The sequence below is a fragment of the Protopterus annectens genome, chromosome 5.part0 (assembly GCF_019279795.1).
Source record: "Protopterus annectens isolate FY-2018-M chromosome 5.part0, PAN1.0, whole genome shotgun sequence".
Taxonomy (NCBI): Eukaryota; Metazoa; Chordata; order Ceratodontiformes; family Protopteridae; genus Protopterus; species Protopterus annectens.
In genome coordinates, this window is record NC_056735.1 from 1,561,520,759 (window position 1) to 1,561,543,525 (window position 22,767).

Below are 22,767 nucleotides of genomic sequence, written 5' to 3' on the forward strand. Positions count from 1 at the left end.
TACACAGACAGCTACGATTCTGCTTGGACAAAACAAAAGCTTTCAGAAAAACTGAACAACTGTTTGTAGCATATGCTGCAGGATCACAAGGAAAGCCTATTACAAAGCAGACAATCTCAAAATGGATAGGACACTGCATCCGCTTCTGTTATGCACAACATGGCATATCAGTGCCTAAGGGCATTAGGCCTCATTCTATCAGAGCAGCAGCCACTTCAGCAGCTTTCCTCAGAGGAGTACCAACCAAAGACATTTTAGAAGCTGCAACGTGGAGCTCAGTGCACACCTTCACCAAGCACTACCACTTACCTCTCTACTCTAAATCCAGAGCAGGCTTTGCCACTGCAGTTCTGCAGGGCTTGTTAGCCTCGCCAAATCCAATTTAGACCCAGCCACCCAGCCTCAGCTTTGGGATTCAACCAAATTGTAATGACTGCAACAGTGAAACACGATGAACATAGTACAGTTGTGTACCTACCATAAATGTAGATGTTCGAGTGTATTCACTGTTGCAGTCCAGGTTACCCACCCACCATCCCCCTTTTTTTCATTGCTGGGACTTTTCTGTACTTCTCATCTCTATACTACCTATGTGGTGTATTTGCTTGTAGATGAAGGAAATGTTTATAGTAATATATGCATGTTTTTTGGCATAATTTTATCTTTCCAGCCTTTCTATCTGGGGGCACCTGACATCTGGGGCAAGAAAAACTGAAGAAAAGGGCGTCGGTTGCAATAAAGACTAAACCAATTCTTAAAAATTTCCAAATTCAAAATACTGATCTTACACACCTATTTGCCATCCTGGGCTGTTATGCCATATTTGGTGAGATGGGATCTCAAAGATGCCTCCATATGTACCTATTTTCAAAGGACACAGACAATATCTGGTTTGCACTGTAGTGGTGTTCACCCTTCTTGCCGTTTGATTTGCCTGCTGCTCCCACAGTTTTTTACAAAATGTTGGTCACCAGTTGTAGCTCACTGCAGGACCAAGAGCATACGCATCTCCCCTTACCTGGACAACTCTGGCTGATTCGTGTACAAACTTGTCCGAATATGCAGAGGGTACTGGAGTATGCTTTAGATGGCCTTAACATAGATTCATAGGTATGTACTAGGCTAACAACCAGAAGGGGCTTTTAAAGTCTATCCATACATCCTGGATCTCTGACCAGTTCTGGGGCACTTGATAAGTGTAAGCAAGAGCTTGGGAGATGAAACATTTACAAGCCGTTGCCTGGAAGATGAGCCATTTACAGGCTGCCTATGTCCGTTAGAGACATAGGTGCCAAACCAGTGAGGAATTTCCTGTTCCCCTTCCAGTTGTCTAAGTTACGTTTGAATTGGTTTACTGAGGAACTCAGCTTCACATGGATGGGGGAGCCTGTTCCAGAGAAAGGGGTAGTTTCTGGGATGCATACCTGTCTCTCAAGCAGATCCAGATCTGCATAGGACATGTTCCTTATGTCCTGTATTATTTTTTTTAATGAGGAATCTCTGTGGACATTCCAGTTGTTGGATGTGCCTGGTTAGGTGCATACGAAAGTGGGTACTGTACTTGGTGATAGGTCTAGTGAATGCTGAAATCAGATGAACAATGATCTCCTTGAACCTAGACACCATATCTTTGTTTATACATTGCACAACATAGAATGATTTCCTCACTACTGTAGACGTGGTGGTCAAAGGCTAGCTTATGGTATGTGTGCGTCCCCAAGTCACTGATAACTGGGTCAACTCCTAGTGTTGTATTGTCAATATGATAGTTACCAAGGGTGGACAACTTTCCAAAGGATGGTGTTATGCATTTCTTGGCATTTAGTTTTAGTCCATGGCCCTGACACAAGTTATTTGTCTGTGTCAGCCCTTCCTGGAGAACATTTGTGTCAGGGGGGGATTCTATGACTGCTCCTAATTTGCAATCCTGTGCAAATTTAGTCACCCAGAGGACCTTGACATTAGCCTTGACTTCCGAGAAGTAAATGCCAAAAAGGAGCAGTCCCAGGACTAATCTCTGAGGGACTACTCTTGTGGCTGGCTTTTTTATAGAGATGAACTCTCCAATTCTAACTTCCTGGGTTCTGTCTTTGAGAGAGTTGGCTGTCCACCAGCTAACATAAGGGTTTATGTCTATCCTCTTGAGTTTACCAACAGTGTCTGAATGGGTATTGTGTCATATGCCTTGTCAGGTCAAGATAGCAGTCTGAACCATTTTGCCCTCATCCATTACTTTGGTGACCTTCTCAAAGAAGTCCACCAGGTTAAGTAGTCATGACCTGCACTTGATAAAACTAGATTGGGTTGGGTCCAGTGTTTCAAGGTTTCAAATGTCATTATTGATCATTTCCATGATGCTACTTTCCATGGCTTTGCATATCAGACTAGTGAGAGTTATGGGTGTATAGTTTTCAGGTTCTGTGGATGGCCCACTTTTGTGCAGAGGTATGGCTTGCTGTTCTGCATTCATGAGGCATGAAGCCTGTTTGGGAGGCTACAGTTAAATAATTCCGGAGGGCCTTTTAGGTCATGTTTCATGCTGTTCTGAAGACATCTGGGATATTGTCTGGGCCCATCAATGCAGTGTTCTTGGCCTTGGAGAGAGCATTGAAGACCTGTTCCCAAGTGATAGCAGAGAGGAGATGTATTTGATGGTATTTCCTGAGGGGAGGTTAAGGGAGAGAGAGGGGTAAAGTTAGTGCTGCCAGTATGTTTGCTACATGTGGCTCAGTATAGGTGGCTGCATTAGCAATGGGCTCTACACACAGTTGTGTATTGCATTTGATATTGCGGACATAGCTAAAGAATGCCTTCTAGTTGTCCTTGGCCTAGGAGGCCAAATTTGCCTCATATTTGTCTTTGGGTAACACTATTTGTCCTCTAGATTGTTTGTTTAGTTTGATGAGAGTGCTGTTATCCTGCTGGGTGCTACGCCTCCTAATTTTGCCTTGACTTTCTTTCTTCTGTTGTACAGCCAATTGATGCTGTGATTAGAGTAGTTCCTAAACATTACAGGGTTAACTGGGGTTCCAGGTTTTATTTTTACTTCAAAGGAGACCATTTTGTGATCTGACCTTACCAGAGAAGACATTACACTGGGGGTGTGCAGCACCCAACAATATTAGTGAGGCTCAGATCCAGTATCTTTGTGCCCCTTATTATTGGTGTGTTGTTGATCTTGTCCAGGGAGTTTGTGTTTACAACAGTCAGGAATCTCTGTGCTGGCATGTTTAGTGTCATAAATGATTCTCTGTTAATAGTGGGATAATTAAATGCGTCCATGTGTATGGTGTTGGGTTGGATGGTGACTGTTTCCAATAAGCTTAAGTACATGTTAGAGTTTCCTGGGTCATAGAGGGGCACCTATAGTTTGCAAGGAAGTGGGATGGGATTTTGCTTATGGTGATTTGAATGTGGAAAAGCTCAAGTGCATTGTGATTTTTGACCAGCCTTGAGATATATTGATTTTTGATGTAAATCGAGACATCTCCACCTTTAGTCCCTGTCTGTGTAATAGCTGATATAAATGTGTGAGGGCATTATAGCCTTGCTCTGCCAGTGTGCTCCCCTTGGATTTAAACCATATCTCAGTCACTGCACATACATCAGCATTCCCTAGGGTGAGGAGAACTTGAACCTGTTTAGACTCATAGAATTGAGTAGTTAACACCTTTAGTTTTACTTGGCTTTGATTTGGTATATCAGAAGTACTTTAGTTTGGCATTGCCTAAAAGGCAGTATGGGGGAGTACAATGTTTTAGCTAATATTCGAAAGTCTGGATGGGAGAGGTGCAGACCATCCCTGGCAAAGCAGCATGGCCTGTTGACAGTCTCCTTCGATGCTGACAAATATTGCATCCTCTTAAAATGACACCAGAAGCTAAGCCAGTTATTGAAGTCCGTCATCTTCTGTTTGTATTATGGCATCATCCTTGGAGAAGGTAAAATGCTGCTCAGTGCTAGGCTCATACGAGCCTGAGACACCCGTTCTGACACTTCCGTAATGTCTATGTTCATATAGTCTAGGGAGGTATGTCTCAGGTCATTGACACCCACATGTACTATGACTGAGTCATACTGGTACTTGTGGTCCAATGACGTGTGTGTGTGTGTGTGTGTGTGTGTGTGTGTGTGTGTAGCATGGAGGATCCTGGTCCCTGATAAGCAGCTGACAGTCTGGTGAGAGGGACATCGGCGTGCCTCACAATGGAATCTCCAGTGACCAGAATGTTGGCTTGTGTGATGGCTTGCTTTATGGGCTTAGAAGTGGAGGCTCCATGAAATGTGGCTGCATGTGTTGATGTGGGTGTTATTGTGAGAGTGCATTTGGGGATGCTGAAGATATTTGTTATGTGTACATCATCTAGGAGGTCTTTGGGGTTTAGGAAAGTTAAGTTTAAGTGCCTCAGCATATGTGAGTCTATGTGTCTGCTTTGAACTGTGTGTGATGGGTGCAGCATGTGTACAGCTGACAACCTGATTGACAGTAGTGTTTTTATGTGAGAGTTTTGCCTCCAGTGACATAATGTAAATACATCTCTCACACACCTCATCAGTTTGTTTGATAATTAGCTGGTTGTCAGTAAACATGAGGCAATTTCTGCATTGTGTCAGGATACCCACATCCACCAAGATGGTAACGGAGATGGTGAGAAAATTCATATCCATGGCAACAGGCCATTTTTTATTGATTAGATGGTTGCAGTGAGAATATAAGATAATTTCAGAAGTATCTGGTTTGCAACTCTGGGGGGCAGTGCTTGTTGCTGCAAACTCATTGCTCTGTGTGCATCTAGGTATTGGTGAAATTTCAAGGGTACTTCTACAGGAAAAATGTCATCTCAGGGTGTCTGTGTCTATACAGGGCACTGCCAACACTTCTCAAGAGTACTTCTACAGGAAAAAGGTCAACTTGTGTTGATACAGAGCACTGCCAAACACTTAAGGGGAAACTTAACAAGTAGACCCTGATGATTTATGGATGAAGTATTTAGAGAGGTATTCTGATCAAGCAGTACTTACTGAAAAGAAAGAATTAGCTTTGTCAAGAATAATGAAAAGGGGGATTTCCTTAATTGGCTACTGCTAATTTTGGTCTCACCATAGCTTCACACTGCTAGGATACAATGTCCCTTTGCTTCTTCTTTCACCAGAAGCAAAATAGTAGTGACAATCCTAAGATGAGAAGCAGGCCAGAGGCTCTCTGGTGATCAGCAGTCTTGTCCCAGATGATTTAGGGGTCTGTAGGTTTGTTGTAGCCATTTCCTGGTAAATGACTTGAATAGCAGGCATACCAGTCAGGAAGGTCCCACACAGACACTCCATGCCCATCAATGATCTCTTGTTTCTTCTATTGCCAGGAGCAAAATATAAGCACTAGCTGGCACCTATGAAGCAGTTATTGGGTTTTCTGGTGATCAGTGGTCGCAAGAAAATGGTGTCCCTATGCTCCTTCTCACACCAAGATCAAAACAGAAGCACTAATCTCAAGATACCTAATGAGAGGCAGAATATGGGCTCTCCAGTAATTGATGAGTCGTAGACTAGATGTTGCAGATTTAAAAGATAAGATGGAAAAATAAAACTGGGTTAATATCTTAAGATTTGTGGTGTGCACTGAAGAGTTAGATATGAAAGTGGGGGGGGCAACTAAAGCTTTAGCAATCTAAGGGGAGAGCCACCAATTTTAGAAGAGCAAGATACATTGGAGGGGGACGTGCACTTAATATTCTGGCTCTGTGGACTACAGTGGGATGAAATAGCTGAAGGGGAGTGATTTCACAAAGTGATAATTTTGTGCTTACTCAGAATAATCAATGAAAGAGGAGAGGGAAGGAAATATGTGGTCAGATAACATAAGGGGCAGGCAACTATAAAGAGAGTTGAGTTTAAAAAAGCAACACCACCAGGGTGGGAGGATGGGGGGAAATTTAATTTCTGTGCGACTCACAAGAGAAATAGCTGTGGTCTCTTTCCTAGTTTAAATATGTAATTAAAAGCAGAATACAGGTAAAACACGGTGGAAATTACGCCACAGTATACAAAATAGAAGAAGTTAGTGCAGCAGTACAAATTACAAGAAAGCAAAAACAAAACTAACCTTTCTCTTACTGCAGTCTAGAAAAGAGGCTTGTGTGAGCTTTTCCAGTTTTACATGTTTCTCCCGGAATGAACAGAAGTCTAATTTATGCCCAGTCATAACAGTGACCTTCCTTTGGAAGGGGGGGGGGGGTTCTTAAACACCAGCACAACAGAAGCTTACCCTACCACAGGAAAAGATGGAGTTTCTTTTTATCCTCTTTCAGGACATGCTGGGGAGGTCAGATCATCAGCAATAACTGCGAGGGTGGTCCTGAGCTTTCTGGATCACATGGCATCCACCACACGGTTTACTATTAAAATGTCGAACGGCACTACGTCGACTGTACTATAGTCGAACATGGAAGTTCGAAAATAGTAATGTCGACTTCAAAAAAAAAATCTAGGAATGGTTTTAACATGGGTCGAGGTAGGTGTTCAGTATTATTCAGAACTACAAACATCTCCCCTACCTCGACCCATGTTAAAACACAGTCCTAGATTGTTTTTTGTCGTCGACATTACTATTTTCGAACTTCTGTGTTTGACTATAGTACAGTCAATGTAGTGCCATTCGACATTTCAATAATAAACCCCACCACACTCCAACAGCCTAACTACACAGAGAACTTCAGCAGTATCTAAGGAATACCTGTAACCATTAGTCTCACCGTCTTAGACACACCGTTTCAGTTCCATGCTGTGTAAGGAGGGAGCTGAGTTGGTGTTTTCAGTGAGACCAAAAGAAAGAGGGCATGCCCTTCAGACCACTTCCTCAAACCAGACCTTGGCTGTGGACACCTTGAATATGTTGAGATGTGCACATATTTTGGACCTTAAAGTGCTGGGCACATGAAGTACTAAGGAGGCAAAGCTGCATATAAGCATAAAAAAGATATTGTAGTCATTTAAGCACTCAAAACCTTCAATACAGTGTGGAAGCCTGAGACACTTCATTTCATAACAAACAACACCACAGTTATGTTTCACATAAATAAGGGGTTGCACGCACACACACACACACACTTAGCATCTGTACAGGCTAGCCATGCAGGCTTGGGAGCAAGCCTTGTAAATAAGTTTATTTCTGTAGACAACCTTAATACTAACTGCTGGGGCAGTAGAAGCCTTCTCTGTAGATTGCATGGGTCTGTTCTCTGGACTTTCTTTCCTATAGTCCTGCTCTCTAGTAGATCTATAGTTGAAAGGAGCAAAACCAAAATTGATCCTTGTGCAGATCAGCACTGGTTCTCACACCTGGTTCATATGGCAAGGTGGAAACTTCTACTTCTGCCTTTGCATGTAAATCTCTTTACCCTTCTTGCACAGTGCTGGGCTCTCTTGTATACCCCAAACTGTCCTCACCAGACTAGCAGCTTGGAAGATGTGACTTTGTCACCCTTATCCTTTAGCCATCTTTTTTGAGGATTTACTAAAAAAATCGTAAGGAAAGGCTGAAGGCCAATTAAAAGGAAAACAAAATCAAAGCTGGCTAAGTAGGAAAAGATTATTCCTCTGGTGCCAAAGAAAAAAATAGTATCCTAAGCAAGCAGACATGCCAGTGGTTCTCCAGTATCTCTCTCTTCTGTTCTCTTCAAGTTTACATCTCTCCGCTATCTTTTCCATCTTGCCTATAGACCCCCACCCTCACTGGTGTTGTGACCCCCAATGAAGCCATTCCTGAAGGGAATCCTTTATCTGGATAAACGTGGACCCAGTGTGAGACCTAAAGTTTGGGTTGGAGAAACTAAACTTGCCACCTTTTTCAATCAGCAGCTTCAGCACCTCTAACATTTCTCACTTAAGAAACAAGTTTTTCTAACACAATGTCCATAAGCATAGCACATCTTATTATTACTTCTCTAGGCATTTTCCTTTCTATGAATTGCACTCTTATATAATCTGCACCTATATCATTAGGGATGGAGGTAAACAGTGAATTAACATCTAGCGTTACCATCAATTTATTCCCCCCATTCTTAGGGGGTATCGTGTATTCAGTTAGGCTTTCTAAAAAATCTTGTGTGTCTCTAACTATTGTTGGTGTTTGTTCCACATTGTGCACTGGGAACATTCTGCTATATATATTTTTTTTCTATCAGTAAACGGTCAACGAACAACAGTCAGCTTCTTATTGTCGTGGTGTGTCTCAGAGTTCATTTTTGGGTGTGGTTCTGTTGCTTTATTTGACACACTCTACCCTTGTGATTGATTTTGCTACGTTAAGTTTTTCTAATAGCCATTACTATTGCTAGGACAGTCTCTAAACCTAAGGTTGTCACGTGTGAAGATCTTTTTTTTGCAGCTCCGCAAAGATAATGTGGCTATGCTCACTAACTTTTCTTTTATGCTAGCAGTCATTACAGAAGTGAACCAGACTGTTTAACATTCAGTTTTCAAAGAATCCTGCACTTTCTAGATGTGCATAGGCAGTTGACATACTTTGATTTCATTGTTGGGTAGAACTAACTTTATTTTCGTTCTTTGTAGAACTCTATCCTTTAGAAAACCAGATCAGCCATTTGGCTGTCTTGCAGAAAATAAGGATTGTAAGTGAAAGAACAAAGGTATTTCTAAGTATCTAGCACACTGCATTGATTTTAACAGTCATGGCATAGTCCTGCAGGGAAATGGCAGTCCCCATTCAACAACGGTCTGTAGTTACCACTGTCCTCATGAAGGGCATTACTGCACAGGGTGTTATGGAAAGATTCACTCAGTCATCAGTTTGTGTATTCTCAAAACACTTGCATTTCATAACAGACAAACACTGCATCTAATGTGAAATGATTTCATTTGCCTTTGCTGTCTTGACGGACATCCTTTAGTCCTCATTTGAGAAGTAAGTCCTCATTTGAGAAGTAAGCCAGCCACCCTATTTGAACTGAGCCAGCCATGGTAATCTTTCTTGTAAGTTATGACTGCAGCAGTGACTCATGAATGACATAGTACAGTTGTGTAAATAACTTACCATAATTGTTCATGTGATCACTGTTGTATTCCTATTTCCCTCCCTTCCCCATGCCCACTTTTGCAGTGGGACATTGGGGACCTGGTGTGGGTACCCATACCCCACTTTGATACTTATAATCATGTTCCCTTCTTCTTGTTCATGTTCCCTGCAGAGGTGTCAGTCCTAAGTATTAGCCCCTTGATGTCCTTCAAGGATGCATCTACAGTCATAACATATGGGTTGTCCTGCCTCAGGCAGCCCTTCGGTCGGCCGGATTCCAAAGTCTGGGTCTGGCCTCGGCTGATGTCGCACTTTCCCCGACGTCAGAGCGTCTGGGGTATAAAAGCATCAGCCGACTCCATTTTCTTCAGTCTTTCTTGCCGCGCGGTGCCCGAAGCAGAAGCTGTTCGCAAGTGCCGGTCGGTCAGATCCATTGAATTCAGCTACCGAAGACTTTGAAAAAAGCTAAGTACCCCGTTGGGGACTCTTTCTTGCCTCAGCCGATGTCAGACAAAGTAAATAATTGTTTAACTTGTGGGAAACAAATACCTCATAAGGATTTCCACTCCTACTGCCTTCCTTGCTTAGGCCCAGACCACGACGTATCGACCTGTTTAGCCTGTGCTTCCTTCAACCGACGAACTCTTAGACGTCGGTCGGAGTTTGCAGAGGAATTTTTTGGAGCCGCTTTTGCTTATAAAATGCCATCGGAGACTCCGACTACGCATATGGTGAAAAAACGCAAAGAAAAGGACCAACATTCGCGGCCCGCGGCTTCGGCTGAAACCACGGCTAAGCCCACCGTAAGTGTCTCGGTTTCGGCCGAAACCGAGTCCTCGGAAATTCGTTCTTCTGAAACCATTCATCCGACCACCGAGGCCCGGGAGGCCCCGGCTGAATCGGCTACAGAACTTCCTACCGAAACCAGTGTTCAGGAAATGTCCGACACCATACCTTTGGACATTTCCACTCTTGCACGTGGGGCAGCTAAGCCCCCTGCTTCCATGTCCATTAAGGCCTTCTCTAGGGCTAAAGCTGCCAAACTATCTAAAGCTTTGCCTACCAAAACTACCTCTCAGAGGTCTTCCTCTAGTTCACAGATCCTCAGCCTTGCTGAGGACCTTATTTCCTTAATTAGGGGCTCACAACCTCACCCAGACAGGGCCTCTCACCTCCTCCGGACAAAGGCCCAGGACTGACCCTCTGACCCACACTCTTCAGATGATTCCACGGATGGGTCTGAGTTGTCAGACCACCAGGAAGGCTTACTCCTTATGAGGATTCAGATGCTGAGGAATCTATCCCTTTGGCCTCCCCTCCTGAAGAGTTTTCCTTTGGTGAGACTCTGCACTCCATGAGAGAGCATTTTCAATGGCAAGGTCAGGATTTCTCTGATTCTAGAAAAAGATTAAGGACCTTTTTGCATTTGCCTCAACATAGGCCCTTAGCTATACCTCCTCTTCTGAATGTTATTGATGATGTGTACAATGATGTCAGTACGGCCCCTGATACTCTTCCTCCGGCCCCTGCTAAGCCTGACATATACTACAGGGTCCCGGATTCTCATTTCCATCTGTATAAAGCCCACTCTGCAGACCCAGAAACTATTTCTCAGGGCCCTAAAGGGGTTGCCACTGCCAAAAATCCTCTACCTTCTGAAAGAGAGTCTAGAGCTTTAGAGAGATGGGGAAAGAAGGTGTATACTTCTGCAACTCTTTCTGTCAGGGCATTAAACTGTCAATTTCATATGATACAGTACCAAGAGTATTTGTTAGATGAACTGAATAAGAAACTTTCTTCTCCTGAACCCCTAGACCGTAAATCCCTTCAGGATTTGGTACACAATTCACAACAGGTTAGTAATCATTTCTTAAAATGTGGCTATGATGCACTGGAGGCTTCATTTAGATCAGCTATGACTGGGGCAGTTATTCGTAGGCATGCCTGGCTGAAGGAACAATCTTTGCCAGACCATGTTAAAGCTAAACTCCTGGATGCTCCAATGGAGAAACAAAATTTATTTGGCTCCTCTGCTCAGGAGATCTTAAAAAAGGTTGAAGAAAAGGCAAAATCTGTGCAAACAGTTAAAGATTTCCTGCAAGTACAACCACCGAGATTCAGCAGAAACTGGCCTACTAAGAATTGGTCCTTTCCAGGCTCGGACTGAGCCCAGAGAGGCAGGAACAGGTGCCCTAGAGGCAGAGGTCAATCGAAGGGCTCCTACAGAGGCCGTAAGTGGCAGCCTGCCAACGAGAGGAGTAGTGCAACAGCAACAACAACTACCACTGCACCAGGACAGGCTCAATGACTTAACTCTGATTCCGCCTACCAGGGATCAACTGGAAGCACCCTTGGGCGGAAAGCTGGCTTTATTCTCAAAAAACTGGCATTATATTACAAAGGATACATGGACATTGCAAATAATAGACAAAGGATATAGGTTCCATTTCCACACTTTGCCAAAAAGAAGTGGAATGCCAAACCTTCCACCAAATCAAAGGGCAGAGGCTTTAAGACAGATCAACAATTTACTTCAGATAAAGGCTATAGAAAAGGTACCATATTCAGAACAAGGCCAAGGATTTTACTCCAGATTGTTCCTTGTACCAAGAAAAGAAAATCAATGGAGACCCATTCTCGACCTGTCCGCACTGAACACTTATCTCATTGTGCCAAAATTCAAGATGCTGACCCTACAGCAACTTCTTCCCATGCTGGGCAAGGAGTCTTGGCTGGTGACTCTAGATCTCAAGGAGGCATACCTGCACGTCCCTATTCGACCAAGTTGCAGAAGACACCTCAGATTTCTTGCAGGATCAGAGCATTATCAATTCTCAGCATTGCCCTTTGGCTTATCTACTGCGCCCAGAGTATTCACGAAATGCCTGGCATCAGTAATTGCACATTGCAGACTACAGGGAATTCAAATTTACCCATACCTGGACGACTGCCTAATTCAAGCGGACAAGGGAAATTTGTTGAAGGACTTGGCCTATGCCATACACCTGCTACAGACCTTGGGGTACACAGTCAACATCCAAAAGTCAAGGCTAGTACCATCCCAAAGGATAACCTTCTTGGGTGCAGATCTGGACACAACCACCCAGATGGCCTTTCTCACAGAAGAAAAACAAAAACAACTTCCAGATTACTTCATGACTCTGACAAGACAAACTCAGCTTACTGCAAGGAAAATTCTGCAGGCCCTGGGTTACATGGCATCCTGCATAATTCTGATACCGCATGCCAGGCTGCATATGAGGAAATTACAATGGTACCTAAGGAGTGTATGGTCTCAACACAGTCACAGTTTAGAAACCATGATACCAATCATTCCATGCCTTCAAAAGGAATTCCTGTGGTGGGCTCAGGCCTGCCAGTCCAACAGAGGGTTGCCTTTCAACAAACCAAAACAAGGCAGACCATCACCACGGACGCCTCAGACCGAGGATGGGGAGCACACATGGAGGGCAAATGTATCCAAGGCCTATGGCCTCAAGGACAGCTAAGCATGCACATAAACCAAAAGGAAATGCTGGCAGTGAGGCATGCAATCGAGGCCTTCAAACCCTTCCTCCAACAAGGCCACCTGTTAATAAGGACAGACAACACCACGGTCATGTGGTACATAAACAAGCAGGGAGGCACACACTCTTACCCTCTATGCTGGATGGCTATGAATCTGTGGGAACTATGCCTGAATCTCAATATCCAACTACAGTCCCAATTCGTGCCAGGAAAAGAAAATACACTGGCGGACAGCTTAAGCAGAACAACCATGGATGCACACGAATGGATGCTGCACCCAGACATCTTCCAGCTCATAGCAAAGACATGGGGAATGCCGGAGATAGATCTGTTCGCCTCCCCACTCAACCATCAACTGAAGACATTCTGCTCAAGGACATACCACCCACAAGCTTGGAGGGTGGACTCTCTCTTTCAGCTGGAAAGCCCTAACAGTATATGCCTTCCCACCTCTCCCATTGATGTACAAGGTTCTACTGAAGATCAGGGAGGAACAGCCAAGAGTGATACTAATAGCTCCAGACTGGCCAAGGCAACACTGGTATCCGTTATTGAGAAGCATGTCTCAGGCAAAATCATGGCCTCTCCCCCTATGGCCGCTTCTTCTGACGCAGAACAATTTCAAGACCCTGCATCCCAACTTGAAAACATTGCAGCTAACTGCCTGGAAAATTCCTTAAATACCAATTCAATTGTTTTATCTCAGAGGGTGAAGGACATTATCTTGGAGGCTTGCAGGCCTTCCACAAGGAAGACATACTCGGCTAAATGGAAGAGATTTCTCATTTGGAGCACATCAAAAGGCTCAGATGTCACAGTGGCAAACATAACACATATTCTAGAATACTTAGCAGAATTGTTCCACAATGGACTGTCCTATTCTTCCATTAAGATTCATGCTTCAGCAATTTCAGCAGAATACAATGTGGATCCACCTATCTTCTCGCACCCTCTACTCAGACAATTTCTGAGAGGGATCAAAAATATTAAACCTCCAAGAAGACCCCCTCTACCTGCTTGGGATCTCAACTTTGTGCTGGAGAAACTGACACTTTCTCCTTTTGAACCAGCAGCATCAGCAGATCTACAGTTTCTGTCTTGGAAAACTGCATTCCTTCTGGCAATCACTTCAGCAAGAAGAGTATCTGAGTTACAAGCATTAATGGCAGTGCAGCCATTTCTTATTTTCCACCAGGACAGAGTTTCTCTAAGAACCAATCCTACTTTTATGCCAAAGGTGGTATCTAGGGTATCCTTGAACCAAGCTATCCACCTGCCTACATTCTTCCCTAATCCACAGAATAGAGGGGAAGAACTTTTGCACACCCTGGATATACACAGACAACTACGCTACTACTTGGACAGAACAAAAACTAGCAGAAAAACTGACCAACATTTTGTAGCATATGCTACTGGGGTGCAAGGAAGAGCAATTTCCAAACAGACAATCTCAAAATGGATAGGAAATTGCATTCGATTTTGCTACTCCTTTCATGGAAAGACAGTTCCTGAAAACATCAGGCCTCACTCCACAAGGGCCACAGCCACCACTACAGCCTTCCTACGAGGGGTGGCTACCAAGGACATTTTAGAAGCTGCTACTTGGAGCTCCGTGCATACATTTGCCAAGCATTACAATCTACCTTTATACTCCAGATCCAGAGCAGGGTTTGCTACTGCAGTCCTGCAAGGGATCTTAACTACACCATCCTTTTCTTAGTACTTCCTCCCCCAGATTGGCTATGGTATTCTACCCATATGTTATGACTGCAGATGCATCCTTGAAGGACATAGTACAGTTTTGTACCTACCATAAATGTAGATGTCCGATAGGTATGCATCTGCAGTCAGGATTACCCTCCCTCCTATCCCTCTGTGGTATTCCTAGGGTGCTTACCCCTCTTTTAGCTAGCTGGGGGAATCTATTATGGTGTATTTGTTTGTTTATACTTGTATATAATTTTGCAAATGTTTGGAACTTTTCTGCATTTATCCAAATTTAGCCTTCCTAGAGGGCTCCTGGCATCTGGGGCAAGAAAAACTGAGGAAAATGGCGTTGGCTGATGCTTTTATACCCCAGACGCTCTGACGTCGGGGAAAGTGCGACATCAGCCAAGGCCAGACCCAGACTTTGGAATCCGGCCGACCGAAGGGCTGCCTGAGGCAGGACAACCCATATGTTATGACTGCAGATGCATACCTATCGGACATCTACATTTATGGTAGGTACAAAACTGTACTTTGTAGATATTGGCTGTGCCCTGTTTGGAGGTAAGAAAGAACCAAAGCTGTCACCGGTAAATGCCATCTATATTTCATGTATTTGAAGGCTACTGACTAAGGTGATGTCAGTATGAGCATGATTGAAGGGTGCATAGCTCTGAATGTATGGCCGGATATCAGACTCAGCCAGTGGCAGAGACCTGTATGTTATGACTGCAACAGTGACCACACTTTAATAGCTACAGTTAAGGTAAGCCACTCCTGAGGTTTCAGCTTATTTTATGCTGATGCTCTGTTTTATGCATCTTACATGAAGTTTGTTGGCTGGATTAGTATGGGGTGATCCACATGACAGACCTACTTAGACCAGTAATCTAGGCAGGAGCCAAACAACTGTACTAAGGTTCAGCAAGTGCCAGTACTGGGATATGCAGTCCTCCCCACTGTTATGTATGTGTGTGTATATGTATGTATATAATGTATATGTGTAATGTATGTGGTGTGCTTGGCTTTGCCCTTCTACAAGAAAAAGTAGTTTAAGGTTAGCAGGAAGTGGCTTTCAGTAAAGTGTATTCATAATGTAGGCATTTGCTGATATTTCCTTGTGAAATCAACATGAATGCATCTAGGCTAGATCAATGAAATGATTGCTAATAAGGATACTGGAGATCAAAAACATATTAAAATGTGACAAAGCAAAAGTATTCATTAAAAACTTAATAATCCTAATTGCTTTCTTCTGTCCTACACCTCATGTTTCCCCTTTCCCCACCAGTTCCTACCACAGCAGCCAGTACTCCCGATGCTGTTGACAAGTATCTTGAAACACCTGGGGATGAGAATGAACATGCCCGCTTCCAGAAGGCAAAAGAGATGCTAGAGGCCAAACAGCGGGAGGAAATGTCTCGGGTAAGATTATGCCTTCTTAATTGTACACCTCAATGAAGCATTAGGAAGAAATATGTGCCTGGGAAGTGATGCATAGTAGAAATGAGGATGAGGGGAGAGCAATCTGGAGTGAAGAGCATTTGGCACTTTAAAATATGAATGTTGTAGTCTGATAAATACTATTCATTTCACCGAAATAATCCTTAGCTACTTGTGCATGAATGCAAAATGACAGTGGTGTACTTATATCGATATTAGGGAAGTATTATTTTGCAGCTGTGTTTCTGGAGTATTCGGTACAACAGCCCTTGTCCTAGCATGTTATGTACACTCGTACATCAAAAAGGAATTTTTTTTTTAATTATTTTGTATGGAGACTTTCAGCATTGTAGTACATTACTGTTTAGACACCATATCAGGTGCTGTTCAAAACTCAAGAAGCATAAACTGTGGCACTGAGATTAGCAGATATCGTTGCATAGGCTATAATTCTGTCACATCAGCTATATTTGACTGTCCTCGCAACATTAGCCACAGATTTTTGTCAAGTTATTTTCTACCATATGCTAGCTTTATCAGATGCACAGAGCATAAGTTCCTTTGTAGTTAGTGTAGTATTTTTCTCCACAGATCATTTTATGGGTTGTGTCTCTGGTGCACTGTGACTCCCCTGGGTCCCTGCTGTCTTCAGTGCCACAGACAATTACTGTGGCTCACACAGACCATTAATCCCTCTGGGTTAGGGTCACCAGCTCTCAACCACCAAGACAGTGGATCTGCTGTGGCAGGAAAATTAGCCTGGTATACCCCAACTGCTAATCACAGAAGCAGATTTTCATGTGATGTAGCCTTATCCTTCTGCTACATGCCTTTTGTTTTAGGTTTGACAAGTAATGATCTGTCTACTCACCCTGCCCAGCAACCTTCATGAACCCTGGTCTCCACCAGCGCTAGAGTGAAAAGCTGGCTTTTATTTGCACATCTTTCCTTCCTGGTGCCGTGTCATTCTGTTGGCGTTATCATCTTAAGGGTAAGAAAGTCGGGTTAAACATACATTCACAGAGGAAAATAAACACAAGTGAAGGCAATCAATCTGGTTAAAAATGGAAGAAGAGAAGAACCCTTGCTTCCTCCTTTATTATAAAGCACATGGTTGTATGACCTTTCTTGACCTCTCCACACCAATGACGTGAGTGTAAGAGCACACATAAGATCATTCACTCTCTTTTATTATTATCAGCCAACACCCCCACTTGCTTTTACACTGTATACAAATACATTTTAAGAACATATTTTGGATAACTTTTCCTTCGCATTCCCAATACATAATACATGACCTTTTCAATCTTCGATTTCGTAGCAGATTTAGTAAAGATATCTGCAACCATGTCTGTTGTCGGACAATATTCAATGCTTATTTTGTCATCATTAAGTGCTGACCTAACAAAATGCTACCTAATGTCAACATGCTTACATCTCTGTCAGCTTACTGGATTTTTCGACAAAGCGATTGCTCCTTGATTGTCCTCAAATATTGTTACTGGCACATACTTGCACTCTCCATCCATTCCACTCAACAGCTGTAAAAGGTACAAACTCTCCTGTGTTGCTGCCAGTGCCACATACTCTGCCTCACATGTAGATAAAGCCGCCATTTGTTGTTTCTTTGATTTCCATGAAATAATAGGCCCGTCTCTATTGAGGCTAAAGCAATAACCTGTTGTACTACGCCTATCGTTTTGATCTGTTGCCCAACCTGCATCATTGTATGCTACAAGCTGAAGTTTCTCTTTACTTTTCTTGTAACACAGCTCTCTGTCCAATGTACCTTTTAAGTACCTTAACACGTTTGGCTAGTGTTAAATGAGATTCACTCAGTTGTGACAAATATTGTGAAAGTTTTCTTACAATCCAGCTAAGATCAGGTCTCGTGCTTGTCATAACATATGTCAAACTACCCACAAGCTCGCGATATTTTCTTGGATCTGTAGATTCACTGTCACATTCAAAGTTTGTTTTTTGTTCAGAAGGGGTACTTCTTACTTTACAATTAGACATACCAAATTTCTCAAGAATTTTTGTGATGTACCTCTTTTGGTTCATCTTTACTTCACTGCTATGCTGGGTAAAGTCAATACCTAGAAAATGTCTTAGCTTTCCCAGATCTTTCATTTTAAATTTAGCTTTGAGCATTTCCTTTACATTGTTCAGTGATTCTTTGTGACTAGCTGCTATAATGAGATAGTCAACCCATGTAATTAGGACTGTTTTCTCATTTTCAGCTTGTCTAGTGTATACACAATGGTCTACGGGGTTTTGGATAAAACTATTTTCACAAAGATAATCGTGCAACATTTTGTTCCTGATTGAAGTCCTTCAAGAATGCAACTGCAGTCATAACATATGGGTTGTCCTGCCTCAGGCAGCCCCGGTCGGCCGGATTCCAAAGTCTGGGTCCGATGTCGGCTGATGTCGCATATCTCTCCGACGTCAGAGCGGCTGGAGTACATAAGCATCAGCCGACGCCATCTTCTTCAGTCTTTCTTGCCGCGCGGTGCCCGAAGCAGAAGCAGTTCGCAAGTGCCGGTCGGTCAGCTCCTGTATTCTTCGATCCGAAGTCATCAAAAAAGCGAAGTACCCCGTTGGGGACCCTTTCTTGCCTCAGCCGATGTCAGAAATTACTGAAAAAGTAAATAATTGTTTGTCTTGTGGTAAACAAATACCTCATAAGGATTTCCATTCTTACTGCCTTCCTTGCCTTGGCCCAGACCACGACGTCTCGGCCTGTGCCGCCTGTGCTCGCTTCAATAAGCGCACTGTCAGGCGCCGGGCGGAGTTTGCTGAAGACTTTTTCGGCGAGAAATTCGATTATACAATGCCGTCAGAATTACCGACATCGCAGACTCCTAAAAAACGAAAAGACTGGGACCGACATCCTCGGCCCGCGTCTTCCACCGACACCACGCCAAAACCTACCGCGAGTGCCCCGGTTCCCTCTGAGGTGGTTATTTCACCGCTCCGAACCGAAGACACCGCATTACCGATACCTCCGATACCGGAGTCCACACCGACGCCAGTTATTGATTTTCCTCCGGATACTGAAACCGAGGAAATGCCCAAGACCATTGCTGTGGATAAAGTCACTCCTGCACGTGGAGCTGCTAGGCCTCCCATGTCCATGTCTATCAAGGCCTACACATGTGCTAAGGCAGCCAGCAAGACCAAGCACCTTACTGCTAAAGCCTTACCTCAGCCTACTCCTGAAACACAAATCATGACTATGGCCGCAGACTTAATTTCCATGATCAGAGGTTCCCAGGCCCATCCTGAGAGAGGATCCCAGCCTCTTCCTGATAAGAGGTCCAGGCTTGAGCCCACTGACCCTCTCCCTTCAGATGAAGATTCTGAGGACTCTGTTCACTCCGATAGCCAGGAAGAGCCTTTCCAGACCTATGAGGACTCAGATGCAGAGGACTCCATCCCCTCGGCCTCCCCTCCTGAGGATATTTCTTTTGGGGAAGTTCTGCATTCCATGAGGGAACATTTTAAGTGGCAAGGCCAGGAATATTCTGATTCCAGAAAGCGCCTTCGAACCTTCCTTAAAAAGCCCCAACACAGGCCCTTAGCTGTACCCTCCTGTGCTTGATGTTTTGGATGATCTATACTCTGACTCCAGTGTTACCCCTGATACTCTTCCTCCTGCTCCTGCCAAGCCTGACAGATACTATAGGGTCCCAGAAACACATTCTCATTTCTTTAGGGCCCATGCTGTTGATTTAGAAACTATTTCACAGGGGCCAAAAGGGGTTTCAGCTACCACCTCCAAAAATCCTTTGCCTTCCAACAGGGAAGCTAGGTCATTAGAGAGATGGGGGAAGAAGGCTTACACCTCCACTACTTTATCTATGAGAGCTCTCAATTGTCTCTTTCATATGTTTCAATATCAGGATTACCTGTTAGATGATTTACAGAAAACTTTGGCCTCTCCTGAACCTTTAGATAGGAAGTCTTTGCAGGAGGCTGTACATAACTCTCAGCAAGTTAGCAATCACTTTCTTCAGTGTGGATATGATGCATTGGAAGCTTCATGTAGGGCAGCTATGACAGGGGCGGTCATTCGTAGACATGCATGGTTAAAAGAACAACCTCTACCAGATCATGTTAAGGCAAAACTTCTTGATGCACCCTTGGAAAAGAACAAGCTTTTTGGTGCTAATGCTAAAGATGTATTAAAGTCCATTGAGGAAAAAGCCAAGTCAGTTCAGACAGTCAAAGATTTTCTCCAGGTTCAGCCACCCAGATTCAGCAGGAATTGGCCTTCAAAAAACTGGTCCTTTCCTAATCCTGAAAGATTTCAAAGGGGCAAAAACAGGGGTGGCCGAGGAAGAGGACAATACAGAGGTTCCTACAGGGGACGACAATGGCAACCAGCAAACCAAAGAAGTGACACAGGGGCTTCTCCTGCCCCACAGGGACAATCCCAATGACTTTCCTCTACTTCCGCTGACCAAGGAGCAAACAGAAGCTCCCTTGGGCAGAAAATTATCTCTGTTTTCAGACAATTGGCACAGATTGACAAAGGACAAATGGATTTTTGACATTATAGACCAAGGCTACAGGTTCCCCTTTCATACCTTGCCAAGGAAACAAGGCATGCCAAACCTACCACAAAACCAGAGGGCAGAGGCTATCAAGCAAATTTCTCTGCTTGCTCAGATCAAAGCAATAGAAAAAGTTCCACAACAAGAACAAGGCCAGGGGTTTTACTCAAGACTGTTCCTTGTTCCAAGAAAAGAAACTCAATGGAGACCAATACTGGATTTGTCCGCATTAAACACCTTTCTCATAGTACCAAAGTTCAAAATGCTGACTTTACAGCAACTCCTTCCCATGCTGGGCAAGGGGTCTTGGCTGATTACTCTGGACCTCAAGGAGGCATACCTGCATGTCCCTATCAGACACAGCTGCAGAAGATACCTCAGATTTCTTGCAGGGCCAGAGCATTATCAATTCTCAGCATTGCCATTTGGCTTATCTACTGTGCCCAGAGTATTCACGAAATGCCTGGCTTCAGTAATTGCTCATTGCAGGCTCCAGGGGTTCCAAATTTACCCGTACCTGGACGACTGCCTCATACAAGCGGATGACAAACTGATTTTGACAAAAAACTTGAATTATGTCATACAATTGCTACAAGCTCTGGGATACACAGTCAACTTCCAAAAGTCAAGACTTCAGCCATCCCAGCAAATAACTTTCTTAGGAGCCAAACTAGACACAGCCTCTCAAATGGCTTACCTGACAGAAGACAAGCAAAAGAAGTTAACTCATTATTTCAAAGGTTTGGCAAAGCTCACCCAGATGACTGCAAGGAGATTCCTACAGGCCCTGGGTTACATGGCATCCTGCATTCTCCTGGTTCCATTAGCAAGACTACACATGAGAAAGCTTCAATGGTACCTAAAAAGTTTATGGTCTCAACACAGCAACAACCCAGAGACAACCATACCGCTCATTCCATGCCTACAAAAGGAATTTCTATGGTGGGCCTCGGTAAGCCAGGCAAACACAGGTATGTCATTCAAAAAACCTCAAATAACACAGACAATGACCATAGACGCCTCAGACCTTGGATGGGGGGCGCACATGGAGGGCAGATGTATTCAAGGACAATGGTCTCCAAAGGAAACACATCTGCATATCAACCAAAAAGAAATGCTGGCAGTAATACATGCCATCGAGGCCTTTCGACAACAACTTCAGCAAGGCCACCTGCTAATACGGACAGACAACACCACTGTGATGTGGTACATAAACAAGCAGGGGGGCACCCATTCTTACCCCCTTTGCAGACTGACAATGAATCTTTGGGAAAAATCACTGAGCTTAAACATACAGTTGCAATCCCAGTTTGTTCCAGGCAAAGACAATGTGCTGGCGGACAGCCTAAGCAGGAATTTCCTAGACCCCCACGAGTGGAGGTTACATCCAGAAATCTTCATACGACTCACCTCGACATGGGGTAGACCTATTTGCCTCCCACTTCAATCATCATCTACAAAAGTTCTGTTCAAGGACATACCATCCACAAGCATGGAAAATAGATGCTCTCTCATTCAACTGGAACTTCCTAAAAATCTATGCATTTCCACCTCTGCCATTGATGACCACAGTACTACTAAAGATCAAAGCAGAGAAGCCCAAGGGGATCCTAATAGCTCCAGACTGGCCAAGACAACACTGGTACCCACTACTACAGAGCATATGTCACAACAAAAAGTGGGCCCTTCCCCAATGGCCCCATCTTTTGACTCAAAACAACTTCAAGACAGTACATCCCAACATTCAGACGCTGCAGCTAACAGCTTGGGAGATCCCATGAATAACCTCAATCTATCTCTCTCCAAGGAAGTTCAGCGGATACTAACAGAAGCCCGAAGACCATCCACCAGAAAGGTTTATTCAGCAAAATGGAAGAGATTCAGCATTTGGAATACCAGCAAGGGTCATGATGCATCATTATTGAACATCCCACTCATCCTGGAATATTTGGCAGATATGCTACAGAATGGACTCTCATATTCTTCCATAAAAATACATGCTTCAGCTATTTCAGCTAGATACAACACTGATCCACCTGTGTTTTCACATCCTTTGTTAAGGCAATTCCTTAGGGGAATCAAGAATATAAAGCCACCAAGAAAGGCCCCAGTACCAGCTTGGGACCTCAACTATGTCCTAGAAAAACTGACTCTACCCCCCTTTGAGCCAGCAGCTTCTGTGGACTTACAATTTCTCTCATGGAAGACAGCTTTCCTGTTGGCGATTACCTCAGCAAGAAGGGTTTCAGAATTACAGGCCCTAATGGCAATACCACCGTTCATAACCTTTCATAGAGACAGGGTCTCCTTACGAACCAACCCTAGCTTTCTGCCAAAAGTGGTATCTAGGGTTTCTTTAAATCAAGCAATTCACCTGCCTACTTTCTTTCCCAATCCTGAGAACAAAGGGGAAAGACTGTTACATACCTTGGACATTCACAGACAACTTCGCTACTACCTGGACAGAACCAAGGCCAATAGGAAGTCTAATCAGCT

At 43.8% G+C, this 22,767-nt stretch overlaps 1 protein-coding gene across 4 annotated transcripts in view; it reads left to right on the plus strand.

Annotated features, from left to right (window-relative positions):
• Window positions 1-22,767, plus strand: part of LOC122801775 (amyloid beta precursor protein) — a 3,200,820-nt gene that overhangs the window by 2,153,987 nt on the left and 1,024,066 nt on the right. For all 4 annotated transcript variants that reach the window (XM_044071354.1, XM_044071353.1, XM_044071356.1 and 1 more), the window contains one exon: window positions 15,558-15,691. In XM_044071354.1, coding sequence (XP_043927289.1) covers window positions 15,558-15,691 — 134 coding nt within the window. The remainder of the gene's footprint in view (window positions 1-15,557; window positions 15,692-22,767) is intronic.